The 18,547-nt window shown below is 38.7% G+C and overlaps 1 protein-coding gene across 2 annotated transcripts in view; it reads right to left on the bottom strand.

Annotated features, from left to right (window-relative positions):
- FHOD3 (formin homology 2 domain containing 3) overlaps positions 1–18,547 on the bottom strand; it is a 384,646-nt gene that overhangs the window by 22,674 nt on the left and 343,425 nt on the right. The window contains exons 21-24 of one of the 2 annotated variants that reach the window (XM_082045687.1): positions 11,157–11,347; positions 9,250–9,442; positions 4,110–4,133; positions 1,306–1,477 (exon numbers count right to left, since the gene is read on the bottom strand). In XM_082045687.1, the coding sequence (XP_081901813.1) occupies positions 1,306–1,477; positions 4,110–4,133; positions 9,250–9,442; positions 11,157–11,347 (580 nt within the window). The remainder of the gene's footprint in view (positions 1–1,305; positions 1,478–4,109; positions 4,134–9,249; positions 9,443–11,156; positions 11,348–18,547) is intronic. The other variant, XM_082045688.1, reaches the window with a different exon arrangement.

Genomic DNA, 18,547 nt, shown 5'->3' on the forward strand with positions numbered 1-18,547 from the left:
CACTGCTTCTTGGCATTTAGTAGATTACTTCAGTTATTCAGCTTGTTGCAGTGCAGATTGAATTATTCCATCTTTGTATTTAGCTAGTTGCCTTGCTTCTTAAATTGGAGCTGTGAAACTTCTAGATTAGATAGGATAATTGTTTCAGGCCTTAATAAACCACACACACACAGACCTAGTGGTGGATGCTCAGATGTGCTGTCAGTGGTATAAAAAATGAATCAAGAAAGTGTAAGATATCGAGGTGTGAGGAAAAAGAAATACCAGAACAGAAAACTGAGGACTTGAATTGGTGCATCATGTGTACTCCAAAACCATCTTGCACGTATCTCATGTATGGGAGTGGGTGAAGGGAAGATGAAAGAAAATAAACTTGTGAACCCAAGCGTCTGTAAAATGATTTAGCATAAAGGAAGTGGTTTAGTGGCTGCTTAAATGAAGAGATGAACCAGCGAATCATGTCTTGGACAAAAAACAAGGCTGTTTCATGGCCAAGACTGGTTGTACTAGTGACCTCTTCCATCAGAGTATCAGGTGTTGGAATTGGCAGATTGGGGCAGGTTTTAATTTCCTCCCTGTCAGCTTTCAGCAATCACCTGTGCTGACACTTGGAAACAGCAAAGCACTGTGAACCTCTGAGACAGAGGTATCTGTCAAGAGAGCAAGGACATGTGAGACTGTCCACAGCAGATTTTAACGCTCCTAGGCTCCACTTAATCACAGTATCACAGCATGTTTGGGATTGGAAGGGACCTCAAAAGATCATCTAGTCCAATCCCCCTGCTGGAGCAGGAATGCCTAGGTGAGGTCCACCACCTTTGCAGATTAGCAAAGAGGTGGTTTAAAGATTAATCTTTTCCATATCCATTTTTCTCTCCCCAATCATTCCTAAAATGCTGCAAGACCCTTTAACTTCAGTTTGAATTGCTACATTCCACTTGCTTCTATTGAAAATAAAAAGAAATCCCCATCATGGGTTCCCTGGATGCCCCATTTTGCTTTCATTATTAGAATAAGAATAAAAATCGAGGTGTTAGTGGGCAGACACATTCATGGTGTGGGAAGAGGTGAGAATTTCTGCGGGCTTTGGCTGTGATCCACATGGTAAAACTTCAGGCAAATTCTTCTACATGCCCATGCCTCAAATCACTACTTCCAGCATGGAGACACCACTGGGGTCTTCTCCTTCCCCTTCGACCCTTTCTGCCACAAACACTATGCAACAGGGCCATGACCTGCCTTTGGGCCAGCATGTAGCTACCACGCCACAAGAAAGGTAGCCAAAAGGAAACTGCTGGCACTTACCTCGGCTGGCCCGGCTTCGAGTGCGGACCCCGAGCGCTGTGGTGCTTTCCCCGCCGATGGAGGAGGTCTTCAGCACGGCCTTCATGTTCTCATGCTCAGCAGCATCCTCAGCGTACTGCAGCCCCTGGGGCTGGCTCTGGCAGGGGGGGGAGCTGCTGGAGAACTTGCCGGACTGCGGGAGGAAAACGGATTTGTTGTTTTAACACAAAATAGTACAGAGAATAGGCCAGAGTCTCGAACGTGAATTGCAAGGAGAAAAGTGTCCTCCTGGGCTTGGTTTGGAGTGCAGCTGTTCCCAAAAGAGCCAGAGAACAGTTGTCTCTCTCCCAGCATATGCCCCCTGAGCAGAAGTAAACTGGAAACAGGGTGATGGCAGGGAGCAGACACAGAGGAAAAACAGATGCATTAGCTTAAGCTTTATAATTTTGACCTTCTGTCTGAGAGTATAAGGTAAAAGACTTGCTTTGAAATGTTTGACCCAGGCTGGGCCTGATCTGGGGTCAGGTATGACACCTTGGGGGGACAGCATGGGACCTGACACAATTCAGAAACTGCTTTTTTTCCTGTAAAAACACCTTTAAGTAGCAAGGCAAAATGGGAAGATTCGTCTAGGAAGACAGACCTTTGTCTCTTGCCTGTCTGCATAGAGAACTCTCAAATTGCTCTAAAACACAAATACCTACAAGTAACCTTAAAACACATTACCAGTAACGCTGAAAAAATCCCCAGTCCCAAAACACCCAGCCAAATTATTTCATGGCCAAAACACAAAAATTGCAGTCAGCAGTTAGAAGAACAAACAAAACCTTACAAGAGATTTAGGAATCTGCCTGCTGCTTCCCCAGCCCCCCCCGTGATTTCCCTGTCACCAGGACTACATGAACAACAGCAGCCACATCAGCTGGGCACGCACAGCACGTGGATGCAGCAGCTCCATCGGTTGTTGAAAACAGCCATCTAGAAACGGATGAAAACAGCAGAAGCTGATACTTTCTAAGGAGAAGAGCTTGTGTTGCTGGGCTGCTCTCCCTGCCCAGCCCCTGCCTACAAAGGGCTGAGATGTTGGTGTTCACTCTTCTGCTCTTACCTACAGAAAGGCTGAAGTACATTTAAAAGACACTCCTGGCTGCAGAAAATATCAGCTCCGTCAAGAGCAAACAGGCATCAACAGATAATAATACCCCTTGGTATTCTCAGTCTTATCAGTCTAGCATAAGAAACTGAAAATCGTTTCCTTTTTCCTTTTAATCTTTCTTACTCTGGCCAACACAGATGAAAGAAGGTGTGCTGCATTCTCTTCTCCCTTCGCATAATAAACGACATTAATTATTCAGTTAATGGTATCAAGCCAGTCAGTTAAAGGGATGCAATCCTGCAGAGCCTTTCTGTCAGAGAACGGTAAAGTGAAAGAAAAGAGTAGGTCCTACTTTCAGAGGTTTGATTAAGTCCCCAGGGCTGTCAAGACTTGACAATAAAAAATTGAAAATATTTAATCTGGAAATCAATGACAGGATGATTCTATTTTAACATAATGACTTTTCAGGGTAGGACAGCAAGTTAAGTGAGTGGCAAAACAATAATCCCTACAAGGCACTGAGCTAAATATACCAGTGTGAGATTTGTTTTTGATAGTGAGAAGTTTGTTTCCTTGTTAAAATATTAGCTTGCAACATTTTGCTGTGGAAAGTATACAAGTGCTAGAGTTTAACAAGTGAAATTAAAGATAGAAAACCATTAAAGAGAAACTTCTATGGAAGTGCATGCCATTTTTGCATTAAGAATACTCTCTTACACACAACGGGTTGTAAAGCTAATCAATACCATCTCAGAAAAAAAACAAAGGATAAAGTCTTCACATAACTGTTAGTTGCTATTCACACAGGTTAGTTAAATGTTGGCATAAACAGGCTAATTCATGTAATTTTCTTTCTGTGCCCCAGGCTATACAGCAAAAATCATCACTGAGGGAGAAGCTCTGCAGCCCTAAGTTTTATCTCACTTCCTTAATTTTCAGATGTGGCTGCAGATTAATGCCCAAACCCCAGATTCTTGAGCAAATGACTGCCATTATGAATCTGAGCATTAAGCCTCATCGTTTATGTTCAGCAAATTGAAGAAAGCTGAACAAAAAATGCATTGCACAATAGATGCTCCTCAAACCAATACATTATTTTATTATAAATATAGCTAACACATTATAGTTCTGAACTTTTTTATTCATTACTTTATTCAATTTCAATATCACCTTTAGGAGCACTTTATGACAAATACAAGAACTACTCCATGGCTCACCTCTGCAGTGACTGAACTATCTTATTCCCAGTTCATACAGTGAGGAGAACAATTACAATCTGCTTTGCATCCCTATATCCTGATGCTTTGGAACTCTATAAATTAATACTATTTGGACTTCCATAGCTTAATAATGAGTATTAAATTTTCATGGTAATCCATAGTAAAAGATAACTGATGATGCCGATAACATTCCAATCACTGATGTTTTGGGTAGTGGGGATACTTTGCAGTTTAGTAAACAGACATTAAGGAAAAGAAATGAGGAAACTTAAAATGATTAAGGCCTCAGGTCAGGATATCCTTATTCAAGAGAGCAGGTATGCATATGGTTAAAGCTGACTGTAAAAATGCATTCTTATGATTGAGCCAAAAAGCTATGAGCAAAATGTCATGGTTCAGATTTCCAGTTGAGCAAATGGAGTTGAGCAGTCCATACTATCTGAGTTAGAAATTAGATGTCACAGCACACAGGGGACATGGGAACGACATGCTCTTTCAGAGAACCCTACCTCAGCATCCTCCTCTTCATCGGTCTGCCACCGGAAACAAAAAACAGGGTGGAGAAGGACAAACAGCAAGATTTAGGAAAGACAGTATGGTCAAACCACGACAGAGTAAGAGGCAACCATGGTACTGTTTATGCAACTATAGGATGACATAAAAATACAAAACATACAAGGAATCTATTCCTTAGATGATTAACTTGCTTTTTTTTTTTCTTCATTTAAATGTATGTAGAACAGACTGTCACTGTCAGTAGGGTATATAAACTTTTCCTGATTTTTCTTAGAGGAATTCTGAACTGAATCTACCCCTGAGCCCATCCTATTTCTCTCCCTTGAGTCACATGGTTGCTTGCCCCAGAAACTGCCCTGCGGAAACTGAGAACACTAGGAAGGAGTCCCACACACTTTCCCAGCTCTGTTCAGCACAGGGAGGTCCTGGACGCTCCTTCTTCCAGTGGTGTGGTCGGCTTCTTGGCAATTCCTTTTCTCTATGCTTAAGAGGTTTTTTTAATTCTTTTTTTTTTTTTTTTTCCTTTTTTTTAAAGCGGGAGCTTTGCAACTTCCAATTTAACAGAGCACTCAAGTGCTGAGCAGTCTTTGAATAAATGCTTAATAATAAATGATTCAAGTTCTTCAGCAGCTGCCTGATATCAGATCTGGGGAATCAGAGAGATGCAATTATTCTTTGTCATCAGGGTTTTCACTCCCTGTGACAGCAGGCGTGTAAAACTATCTTGACACTTACACTACATTAAATGCAATGGGCATATCAAAATATTATGGCATATGGTGTGTTCTTAGATTTGGGGACATATAGGAAATTAGCAAACTATTTAGAGTTGTGTTCCCAAATGACTGGGGATTTCTTCATCGGGTTGCAAGATGCCCCACATGGAAGGCTCCCAAAGTAAAACACAAGTTTCTCAAGTATCTGGGCTGCTTGTTTCCATAATTTTCAGTTTGATTCCTTATAAAGTGTAAACATAGCCCAGAAATTCGATGCATTTTTTTTCATTTGTGGGTTTTGTTTTGTTTTTTAGAAGCATTCCACCAATGCTATTCCCCTCCCTGGTGTTACTAATACATATTTTTGACCTTATCTCCATCTCAGTTATGATTTTTGTCTGGGATTGATATGTTCTGTTCCAGAAACATTCATCATTAAAAACAAAAGCCCAATTTACTTTGGCCCTCAGCTTAGTTTCAGCACAATCTCCATAAGAAGATTAGCTGTGAGAGTACTGAGCAGCACTTTAACATTACTTTTTAAGGGTATGTTTTATTCAAAGAGTGAGATGCTTATTTTTCTTTGGACACAGTGGCACTGACAGGAACACAGGCAGATATTTTGCAGAGGGACTTCAGCAGGTATGTTCCCTTTACATTATGAAAAGATCCATTTGTTTTTTCCATCCCTTGTGGTGCAGGGAGTCACGCCATAAAGCAATTGTTCTGAAGAAGGCCACTCTTCACTTTTTGGCATGAATAAGAAACAGAAAGGAGAAGAATGGGAAGAAAAAACATACTTGTATCCTAATCCATAAGTACATCTATATAATAAAAACTAGGAGGAGAGCAAATTAAGCTACACTATGCAAAAAGCACTCAGGGAAAGGTGAAAGAGCAGAGCACACACATTGCAAAGAGTGTGCTCCGAAAAAAGAAGTATTATATTATTACTTTATTTCCGGCTAGATTTTCACAGGGAAAGTCCCAGCTGCTGACCTTCCTGTCCATTTAATCAACCTAAAAGTCATTTGCTCTGGACATACTTTAAGGGCAATGTACTCCTCTCTCTTTGATTTTTTCACATTTAATATTACCAAAAAGCACTGGAAGAATATTGCTGTACTGAATACCTCCTGCAGGTACAAGATGTTAATTTTAAGAGAAAAGAAAAAAAAAAAGGCTGTTTGATTCTTCTGTCATCTAGTATTGGGTATTGCAGGACAATCTGAGATTTCTCTCCTTCCATTGCTCTCTCCCTGCCTCCCATTTTCCCTTTAGGCTAGCATTTCCATGTGGTGGATTTGCTGTTTCAAAATATTATTTCTATTACATAGCAATTTTCGAAATGAAACTCTTAAGTATCATGAAAAGCAGAGCTTCATAAATCTGGAAGACAGATGCATATATTATCTACTATTAAAAATAATTTAAAAGCTCAGAGTTGTATCTACAGTTGCCTTTCTTCTCTATTTTGCTTACTTGTTATTTTTAGTGTGCCTGAAATGAATGACTGCTATCACTGGCTAAAGTCAGATATAAGGTTACAGAGACTAGGCAGTTTTCCCTATGAAACTGTGGCAACTCACTGTTCTTATCCTATTTTTTCCATCCTCCACAATTTTCTGCCTCTCTCTCTCATGCAGACAACATTCACTGAGATTTAAACTGACAGTGCCCAGTCCGCTTCAGCTATTAAAGAACATACAAAGAGCTCTGCGGTAAAAGGCTGAAAGAAATACTCCTCATCGTGTTTCTCAGCCCTGCTCCACATGAGCACTTGCTGAAGCTGATGCAAGTTCTCCATGCAAAGAGCCAGCAGATTCTCTCCAAGCAAAGAGCCAGCACCCCGCTGCCTTCCAAATCTGCAGGGGAGACCAAGCTTTAAGAGATATGTGCCTTCTCATTAAGAACTGGGATGGTTCTGGCTTACTCATTTCCCATTTTTTCTAAAATCCTTCTTCTGCCTAAAAGCATTGTAAGGTGACAGAAATGAGATCCTCAGGAAACTTTCAAAAGGACAGGCAGGTAAATATCAAATGACTGCACAATCCTTCTAGGTGACCAAAAGCAGAAATTAAAATTCCACATGACCCCTTCTTATTAGAATTACTTTGTAGAAAGACTTTCTTTCCAGTGTCAAGATCTAAACTTTCTTCTATCAGTGTTTAGAAACTAGTTGAACATACCGTCAACGCATTACTGATATCTCTTCCCTTTCCAATGCCTTCAAATACAAACCACTAAGAAAATCAAAACCAGATACAAACCGCAGCCAACACAAGACTACAATAAAACTCCCCTTTTTCATCATTCTTCACACATAAATATCTTTCATCCTGCTGATTTGGAAACTTGTTTTGAGGTAGATCTGACTTTGAAGTTGTCAAAGCAAGCTGTGATAAATAGTCTGGTGCAATTTTAATTCTGTTTTACCATGTACTGCAATCAAATGAATGGTAAACGAGACCATATTACTGGGCTACAGTTAAAGAGATTTAGTAAGTCCTGAAATAACCATATGGCCGCATGAATAACTTCCTTAAAGAAGGGGAATTTTAAAGAATGTCTTCCTTTTTTTTTCTTTAAGCTAATAGAACCATTACATAATTATAAATTAGTGACAGGTAAAAATGCTCCCTTTCAGCGGACCTCAAAGATATTTTTGGGTGGAATACTAACGTTTAGGTGGCATTTAATTGTTGTAAAATCTCAGCACTATCTTGAGCTGAACAGACATCTTCTTCCCAGAGTAGTTTTTCTGGGAAAGGCCTAGATGCTTCTTTTCCTACATTTTTCAGAAACCAGCCATTGTCTCTGGCTCTGCTCATCACTTACTGGCTGTCAGCCCTGAGCCTTTCTCTGGTTTGAAAGGGTCCCTTCTCTCTGCTTCCTGAACCCGGCTGCCAGTGATCAGATTTCCTTCTCCCCTCAGTTTTCCTGAAGGAACAGGACACAGCGAAGCTTTCTCAGCCCTGCCATAGCCCAGCAGAAACAGAAACACTACATCATATAGCAGGAAACACTACATCATATAGTAGGAAACACTACATCATATAGTAGGAAAACAAGAGCTCCGTCACATCTCAGTATCACCTAAGCTAGTCAAAACTACTGAAGCTATCTGAGGAAATGAACATTTTAATTTACCAGTCTCTTTGGTTAATGCTAGCTTCTCTCTTCTCTAGAATATGGCAGAAAAACTGAGAAGCAAGTGAAGAGAGTGATCTCAGTTCCCAGTGGTAGTTTTCAAAATTTTTATGACTATATTATATCCTTCACATAAAATCACAGCCTCTTCCTTAACCTGAGGCTAGACCAAAAGGAAAATCTTTTGAGATAATAATACAGGTTCAACATTTTCTCTAGATGGGGCAGATTTCCAGATTCAAAGAGGATATTGCCAGGAAAGATCTACAAATGATCGTGAGTCGATGACTTAAATACAATCTCAATTTATATCGGTCTCAACACATAGATATATATGTATATTTTGACCTATGTTGCCTGAGCCATAAAACTGTAATCAGCTTAGGGCTTTTCATGCCAAAGGCAGGGGTAGCTTCATATGCAGTGAACCACTTGCATCTAATTGAGACTCCAGATTTGGATATTGAGACAGCTGGAAATTTTTATTAAGTACTGGCACTTCTTAAAACTTTATTTGGATTGAGTCAAACTACATCAACCTAAAGAAAAAATGAAGATTAAAAAAATATCAAGTGAATTTTAAATCTTACCATGCTGAGAAAACGAATCTTGTTTTAATTTATTTTATCAGTATGCACATATACAGTCAAAAAGGTCACAGGGTAACATCTTTTGTGAACATAAATTTGTCCATTCTTTCAGAACTCCAAAGCAGTCTGTTCCATTAAAATTGGCTGTTTTGTGGTTTAATGTTAAGAGGAAAATTGCTGTGCATGTGCATGCATATATATATATATATGTATAAGTAGATAAAACACTGAGATTAAACACTGTATATTAGGATATTCAAAGATGGAGGAAAAAAATCCATTTAAATTCATTTGTAATCACTTAGGTGGCTACAATGGTTGACCATTTAAATCACATCCTCAGTTAGGAGCCTAATTTCTAGTTTTTTTCATGTTCTTGTCTGATCAAGTACACATAGTTCCAGTGTCTTCTAGATATTTTAGGCACTGTCTGTGCAACACACAGAAATGCTCTTTTTGGATGTTTAATTTCAGTTTGTTCTCATTCTGTAAATTGGTATGAAGCAAAAAATATTCTCATTCAACGACCTGCAAGTTTTGCCTCCTAAGAGTACAGAGTTCCTAACTTACAGTAGAAGAACCTCCTAAGAATAAAGAGTAACAACACTTTATATATGACATTCAGTGAAAGAAAGTTTTACAAATCCATGTTGTGGGAGATACATTTTGCCACTTACATCTGTTATCATTTTCCCTCTGGTCTTGTTTCTTTCCCTGTGGTTAGCTCGTTTCTGTTTTTGCTGCAGAACTCGTTCCCTGGTGGTGCGGTATTCCAGAGCAAATTCGCTAATAATTTTGCAGAACTTATTGATGTTGACTTCACGTATTGCATAGGGAGGATGGCCCATAAATAACAAAAATGAGTGAAACCTGGAAAATAATGAGTTCATAAAAGCAAAGGGAAAAAAATCTTTATTGATGGTTTCTGGGGGGAAAAAACCCAACATTTCAGTGAATGCATTTATTACTTTATTAGCTCCCATCATTTCACTTGTGCTACAGAATTTTCAGGGATGCTTTGCATAACACTGGCATGTTTTATAATTAAAACCATGGAAGTCTTGTCCATGATAACTTCATCCCAGTCCACTTTCCCAGGCTCATGCAAGAGAGAAGATATTTATGGAACTCCATCTACTTTATATGACTAATTTGACATGTGAATGACCAATTTCATTTCAGTTCTAGAAAAAATATTTATTAAGTTTCAATTCTATTTATGTGTATAAAGCAACTTCAAAGAGGCTGTTAGGTTGTTGGGGAAAGTCTAGACAAGAAGATTTACAAGCTAGCAAACACAAGAAGGAAAGAATTTCTGGTTCACAAAACTAACCATAAAATTATATTATCTACCAAGTGCTTTAGTTTGGGATACTCTAAATTTGCTGTTTTACTGCTTTTGTGGCATTCAAAACTTTCACACTATTTGCAGCTTTTACTATTGTTTCTATATTGCATGATTTACAACTGCACACTAAATGTTTAAGAATGTGTGGGAATTCCTTTTAAATGCATCTGCATCCCTGATGATAGTCTTCCCAATCCTAAAAAGATGCATGTACATGGATACATTTTTTGAGAACTATACTAGATGTTGCAGGACATAATAGGAAAAAGTTAATATTTTTGTTATTTGTACAATGCATATGGTAAATATAACAGGAAACCAGTGAATTCACTTCCCTTCCACTGCAATTAGGATTTCTGATCACTTATGGCATAAAAAACAGGTCATTATGAAAACAAAATAAGAGCTGAATCAACTTCTCAAGTGTATATCCACAAATTTGGGATCATTTGGAATCCACATCCTAATTTTGATGCCAGCAATTTGGAAATTAGTCGCAAGTTGGAAAATCTCTAAAGCTTTCATTAATAAACAGGAACACAGATAAATTACTCAGATGACTTAAACTACATTTGTGAATCTGAAAAAAAAAGGCTCAGGTATATTGCAGAATTATCATGGATATGTACATTTGAACACACTACAATTACTGTTAACTCCATTGGATTAAACTAAACCCAATGGCAAGTCCTAAGGAGAGAAATCTTAATTCTGTCTACTGCTGCATCAGCATAAAACACATAGTTGCAGATCTTGCAAACAGGAGTAGTGCTGCCTATAGAAGAACTGGCTGTACAAGACTCATTACAACTTCTGCATATTACAAATTTGTCATTGCAACTTTTTTTTTTTTTTTTTGCTACAACCTGCTATTGTTTGTCAGAGAGTAAGCCAACCCCTCTCAAAAGTATTCAGGGAAGTACAGAAAATATACCAATTTAACCATGAAGCTGCTAGTTTTTGGGGATCAGGAGTTAAAAGACCCAGTTATTGCACCCTGAGAATAAATGGATTCTGATCCTTGCTTCTTTAAATCAGAAATACAGAAACTTTCTGGAGTGGGGATTTTTCTTAAATGGCATTTATAAGAAAGCATGTATCACATACATCCTGATAGCATTGCTTGCTGGAATGTGGACTAAATACTTCTAAAAAACATATTTATGATGTCATAACGTATAATTTCAGTAAGTCATTTATTAGCAAGATATTGCTGCCACCAAACTAATTCTGTACCTGTTAATTATTCTTCTGTGAACAATCTTCAGGATTATGATTCTTTCTGCACAGTCTTTAAGGAACTCGGACATTTTTTGCTTTAGAGATGGCTTCATTTCATGCTTTGCAATAGCTTTAAGGTGATCCCACGATGCTTTGCATCGTCTTTCCATCTGACACAAGTTTTCCTGGAGTTGTTCAAAGTCAACCTGAAAAAAAAAAAAAGGAAAAGAAAATGGAACACGTTAAGTGAAAACACTGAGGTAGTATCCTTGGATATCTGAAGAATGCAGTGTATGTATAAGAAAGGGTCAGTGTCGTGGCAGCACAAGATTGGCTCACACTATTAATTACTACTAAATAATTAAGAAAAAGCCTTCTCTGTCTTGTTTCATGTAGACATGAAATGTTAGTAAGGAAAACTGAAAACAAATAAATAGATAGACATAGATATTTGGTTTTAGTCTTGGAGGCCTAACATCTAAAGAAGAGACAATAAAACATTGTGATGTGTTTTTTCCTTTGCTAATAACTTCATGCCTGCACCAAGCAACTGTATGACTCAGTTATGTCTGAGGTAATACAAAACTTTCTATTTTTTTTTCTTTTTTTTAATCCTTTTCTCCACTACTCATAGCTTTTTATACCCTGTTTACTGCTCACTGTTGCACCCAGCCAACACTTCTCCAATTTAGGAAGCACTTGGATCTATTCCCTACCCCTGCACTGACTTGTTAATAGATGATCTACTTCTAATCACAAAATTCATGGGCAAGAATTTTTTAAAGCTCTATTGAAAGTAAGTGCTATTTGGTGATCTCAGCACTAACTTTCATCCCTTGAAATACAGTACGAATTTGCTGGCTTGTAAGAAGATCATATAATAGCTTTGAAAGTCAACACAGTTAAAATAAATGACTGCATCCTACAGTAACATTCATCAGGATGGAAGCCAACACATTCCATGGAAGGTGAGAGAGAGCTTCTCCTTAATTCATCAACCAAAAAAGGTGTTCAGACTGCAATGGTCTACAGAAGACATTCAGGATGCGTTGCTAACAACTGAAGTGCATTAATGACCCAGCCACAGCACATAACAGATGAAAAAAGTAAAACTACCCAACACGTTCTTGAATTCTGAAGAAAGGAAAAATTTATTTCATAATACCACTTCACAATGCAGATGAACTCAAGCTATATAATACAGACTTAGCCCTCAGATTCCAAATGTGTCAGCGTTACAGGATGTCACAGTCTGGTACTCTAGTTAATTTCTTAAGGATAAACAAAAACCAGTGTCAGGGAGGGGTTTTAGTTCACTCTTTTTAGGTCTCACCCACTGCTGAGACCTATACTGAGGAAAACCATGAGAAATGCATTATTATTAAAAAGCTCCTGGTATTGATTTGATTTGTTTTTGCTGTTATTTATAAAGCGATGTATTTTTCCTCTTCACAAGAAAATATAAACATTCTTTGATCCATTCTGCTATTCAGAAGAGCCCTGCATGCGGAGCAGCTGTGGGTTTTTTTTTCCTTATATCCATATCAATGCGTATGCTAAAAGACAAAAAAAATATATTTTCCAGGTCAGTATTTTCGCTGTTGATGATAAACACATTGCTACTCTCCTAGATGGTATATCTCAGGGCTGTCAAACTCGTTTTCACTGGAGGCTACATCAGCCTCACGGTTGCTTTTAAAGGGCCGAAGTAGGATCCTGATGAATTTGACATCCTCAGATCCTCTTCTCTCTTCACAGTGAAGCCCAATGCCTCATAGACACGAAGAAGCTTTTACTGCATTCTAACCAGCAGCAGTCCAATGACCATGTGGCCAACAAGCCTCTCCATTATATGCACATCTGTATCATAAACCAGCAGGTACTTGCATCAGTGAAAAATGTAAGTAAAATTCAGATCCTTCTGAAAAGCAACAATTCAGCCTCGCTTTAATTGAGATAGCTGACAATGAAAGACGAGCACAGTGGTCCAAACCTAGATCAATATTTGTGCACAAATGTTCAAAAGTAGTCACATTGTTTACCAATATCCTTGTAATTACCTTTTTTTTTGGGGGGGAGTGTATTTTATTGTTGTTCTGTTTAGGATGTCTTCTAACACTGAAAGTGTTATAACAGCAATGATGATAAATGATCATAGGGACATGTTGTTGCATGGTAAGGAGAAGAAAAACTTGTGTGAAGTAAAAATTACAATTAACCTAATACGCATAAAGGAAACATGAAAAGGCTTATATTATACCATACCACATCCCTGCCAGTCCACAGAGCATTCCCAAGGGAAGAAGGATCACACCTTTTCATTTATTTATTTCCAACACATTATTAAAAGAATTAATGCTGCATAATAGTAGAAAGATACTATTCCTTTCTTTCATTCATTCTTTCTCTCTTGAAGGGAAAGATGCACCAATTCCAGGTTTTGGAGGAAGGTGGAAACACACATTCTTCTTCCTCCTCAGCTCAGTGCACGTATGTGCAAAAGACATGCAGCTTGCTGGCCCTGCTTACTGTTACCTTCTGCTAAAACTTAAAAAAATAAATATATTTTTTTTTTCCCTCAGGCAAAAGAATGAGTGATCTTAGGCTCTTATGTAAGAAAGAGTTACTTTTCTTTCAGACATGGTGTAATGTTTATTTGCATTTGTAAATCAATTTAGAAAAAGAAACTTTGTAGATGCTCCTGGGATATATTTGGTATTTTTCCCCTTTCTCCTGCCAGGTTCCTCTCCATTCACAAGCTCAGTAGCTGAAAAACAGAACTAATTGTTATTTGTCTGTGAAATCTCTTGCTAGGGCTACTGTTCAGTCTTCTGACAAGTGCCTTTGTAGACACTGTTGCATCAGGGTGGAATAGCCAGAGACAGTCCATCCAAATAGGATTTAAAGACTAGTTTATATGACATAAGCCCTGAGGGGTCACCTGTATTCGGGAAATGATTGCCATAACTCATTAATGGGCAACTTAGAAAAAAAAATAAACTATTTTTCAATTTAACACACCACCATATTTTGCACAAATAACACTCAGACCAAGAATAAAACCTTCCAACCACATGCCAGTGATGCCAGAACTCATTTTAATCCCTTTATATCATTATTTATTGCTTGCCACCATAGTAACAGATGAGTTTGCCAAAAACAACACCACAAAAAAGAATTCTACCAGCTTTCTTACTTTGTTAGGCTGAGAATTCAATACAGCATGATACACCTGCAGCCCAAATGACTTCTGTTCTCTCTGGGTTTCACCGTACTCAAAAAACTACCACCACCATCAAATGTCTCAGTGTTTGCACTTCCCTGCCCATGCAGGTTCCATGAATACCAGTTCTTCAAAAGTCCTATTCGTTTTTCAAGTTCAACTCCATGCCATACATCCAATATCACCTGCTGCATATACAAGTTTAAAACGTTTTAATTCATGCAATACAAGACCATGCTCTAGTCATTCAGGCAGGACACATGGCAAGGAGGCTTTCTGGTGTTCCAGTTGGGATGTTATCTCTCTGTGTGATCACAAATATCTCATGGCAACAAAGGAATTGGACTCTTATATTTTGTTGGGAGAGAGAGAAGGGGCTGCCCTGAGGCAACATTGGGGATGAAGTGTATTGGCTCAAACCTAAACTGCCTTCCGCTATATATTCCCTAGGGCAGCATATACAATTCAAGGTATGCATTGCCATGCACAACAAACAGCTGTAGCTGCTGTGAGATAAGAGGTCATTTTTCTTCAGCATTCCCTCAGCTGGAAAGTACTTTACACACATGTTTCCTCTTCCAGCTAAATCTCCTCCTGTCTCTGGCCTAAGCTCCACTGCTACTGGGAGTACTGAACTGTCCTAAAATCAGAGATGCTGCACCTGATTACACTGACATTTCCTGTTCCCTGTATTTACATTCAGTCCTTGAACAGGGTAAAAATGTCACAACTAGACTGAAGTAGAAAAACCCAAAAAGAAATAAATGAAGGGAAACTGGTGAAGCTGAGGTTTCTGCTTCTTTTAAAAAATCACTGTAAACTACCCAAAGTTTTGTTCTGAAGGCCACTGAATAACTTGTTTGTAGTCCATGAAAACTTGCGTAGCCTCAGTATCCTTGTATAAGTTTTCTATTGCTTGATACTATATTTATTGTTTATTGCTACAGCTTTTTTCTTTTAATGGTGAACATATCAAATCCATATATTTTCTAAGGAAGACCTCAACCTCTGCATTTTTATTCTACCCACAAGGTGCATTAAATAGAAAAAGGATGCTTTCACAATGAAAAATGTTGTCTTAAACTCACAATATTTTATCACACATCATAGAAAGATATACATAATCACAGTCAAAATCTTTCTCCAAAGTTCAAGATAGTTTCTGCAGCAGACCACAGCCTAGTCTGAGCTGTTTATAATTTAGGATCGGACCGTTCGCTCTCACATTATTACAGGGATGCGTTCTGGCAGGGAACATAAAATCTTCCTCTTTTCCTGAACTGGTTCAGCGCCAAAGGAAATTCTGAGAATTGCTCCTTGCAAACACACTGTCATCTGAGCGCAGCGACCTTCTGTGGCATACGTTCAAAACTCTGTCTCCTCCAGTGTTTCCACACTGGCTTGCTTCACTGAATGTCACAAGAATTATCCCAAGACCAATGTTAGACCAACCTGCACACTGTTGGCCACACATTAGATGTCAGCTCTCAAAAGCTAGAAAAATATAAAGGAGGCTCTGTCCACACATTTCTAATTGTAGGGTAAGAGGTGGCATCCTGCCAAAATAATTTTGGAAATGAGAACACCTGAATCAATCCACTAACTGAAAATTAAAAATTAAAGGACAGAGGTGCTTACTGAGGTATGACCAGATGAGACTGTCCAATTATATACGTACCTCCACTGCATTTTAGTTCCTCGAACAACCTACCGTAAACACAGTAATAGGAGATCTTTTTGCAGGTGCTGTATGACAGCTACCACCATTCTGGATGAAGAGGAGCAATGCCACTAAGTGGTGACGCAGGTCACTTCAGTTGGATATGGCACCTGCAACACTACGTGCAGTCATTTCACTTGGAACATCAACGAAACACTGCAATGCTGTCTGGTACATCTGCTAAACTTAATTTGCCCTCTTTCACAAAAAAACCCTGAAGTCTTATTTGGCACTGAAGCTCCCTCCCCTGTGTCTCAGCCTGCCCTGCAACCAGCCGGCTCGGCCTTATCCTGCTCCCAGCTTCACCTTCGCTCCTGCCAGCCCACGCCAGGCCCTGGGGCAGCTGCTGCCGTCCTGGCAGCTGACACCACAAGGAATGATACAACCATAAGAAACCTTGTATCCCCCAGCTCCTTTTTCCCATGGAAACTTATATTGGCATATATTTTTGTTTGAAGTAACATAGGGAAAGCATACTTGAATGATAATTGCACACAAATACTTCCTGTCAAGCGAGACAAGAGAAACCCCACTGAAGCAGCGCAGGAGGCAGCATGATCTTCCTTACTTTCTTCTTCTTTCCTTTCTCTGCTTTCCAGCACATCAAGCAGAAGCTCCAGCATGTCAGCACAGCACTGCGGTTCCAGCCACCTCCTTTCTCCTCACACATCCCTGCCAAGTCCCTCAGAGGGCAGCTGCAGGCTTCCTTCTCCCTGGTGTACGTCTTAGTCTCTTCCTAAACTCCCTTCTACCAGCGATCCCTGCTTTCTCTCCAGTGTTACTAACACTTCCTAGTGCTCACTTTTAAAAGCTGCCTGCTTCTCCATTGCCTAGTGTCCACAACTATTCCAAGTGTCTTGCTGCAAGGGTTAAAAACCAGCCACAAGTTTGGCATTTTGTAAGTAAATTAAAATTAGCAAGAGAAAAGGATACTTACTAGTTTGCTCTATGGAGCTGATCAGCTCCCTAATGCATGGAGAAAAATATTTATGGGGGTGAAAGAGAAGATTAACATTTTTAACAAGAATATGTGTTTTTATTCACTAACTGAGAAGATACTAGTGCTGATGCAACCCCTCCTTGCCATATTAGTAAGGAAACTTCTAGGAAAAATATTGAGTTTAACTGCAGAAATGTGGGGTTCTGCTTCAGTATCAGGTACATCAGTTCTGGTATAACTGCAGTGAAATAAACAACAAACCAACCAACAAAACAAACACCAAAACAAAACTTAAAATATGCTTTAAAAGTAAGGGGGAAAAAAAAAGAAAAAAAAAAAGTTTTTCATCATGGGGCACTAAACAATCAGTGGCCTCCATGATCTTTTATATTTTTATATAACTATGAATACTTTTACTTATCTAGAAGTCTATTTTTTTTTGTCATTATTTTACTTGTGTCTGCATTTTTTTTTGGCCATTTATGACTTCAGTCCTTCAACAAAAAGCCACAAGTTTTGCAATAACTATACCATTTTGTTTCTGGTCTTTCTAAGTCCCTTCTGGTGAGTCAGGCTATTTTTTTTTTTTTTAAGTTTTATGAACTAAGGCTCAGAAAATTCTCATATGATGTGCATCTCAGGGGAAGGTGCATCTCTGTTTATCTACAGGATGAAAATTGTTTATCCTTTGTGGCTTCTGAACAACGTTTGTAGACAAAACGGAGCTCAAAATACAGCCTAATCCACAGTGAAATATTAGTTCTCCTTTCCTGTCAGCTTTCCGAAACCAAGATTTCGCCTTGTCTGTGAACATTCCCTTGAAGCGGGCAGCTTGGATGGCTTCCATATCCTAACTCTGATTTGTGGCCGCTAAGATCAAGTGGGAATAGGGCTTGTTACAGTAATCCATCAGTGGTGTAACACATGCAGGAACATCCCAAGGAGGGAGACCTTGGGCGTCACAGGGAAGGTTAAGGCTATAATTTCCCTTAATGTGATTTTGTCTGGCCTTTTCAGGATTTTGTCCACTTTGGGCAGGGACACTACATCAGGAAACCACAGACTGAAAGACCGTGCTCAATTTTTTATGTTCTTAGACCTAAAAAATTTTTTAAAGTGACAACATTGGGTTAAGCTATCTTCCACTTTCTAAAACTGAAAAAATAGAAGATTCATTTGAGAATACAGCACACATGGTGGTGTGGATTTTGGAAAATAAGGGGTCTTCTATATTATGGTAATTTTCAGATTAGTGACTAACTTGATGCCAATCTAAAAAAAAAAAAGTAAAATAACTTCTTAACAAAGAGAAAAAGTGGGAAATGAGAAACCAATGTACCTAAATGTTAAGGGATGAAGAATCACTCGAATAAAAAAAATAAAACCCACACAAAAAGCCCCACAAAAAACTAAAACACCGCCACAAAAATTTAAACCTTCCAAACATGAGAAACCAACCTCAGTGAAGGCAATAAAACAGAGCCTAAACATACACTGTACAAAAGGAAAATTAGGAGAGCAGA

The sequence above is a fragment of the Streptopelia decaocto genome (assembly GCF_964273445.1).
Source record: "Streptopelia decaocto genome assembly, chromosome: 2".
NCBI classification, from domain to species: Eukaryota; Metazoa; Chordata; class Aves; order Columbiformes; family Columbidae; genus Streptopelia; species Streptopelia decaocto.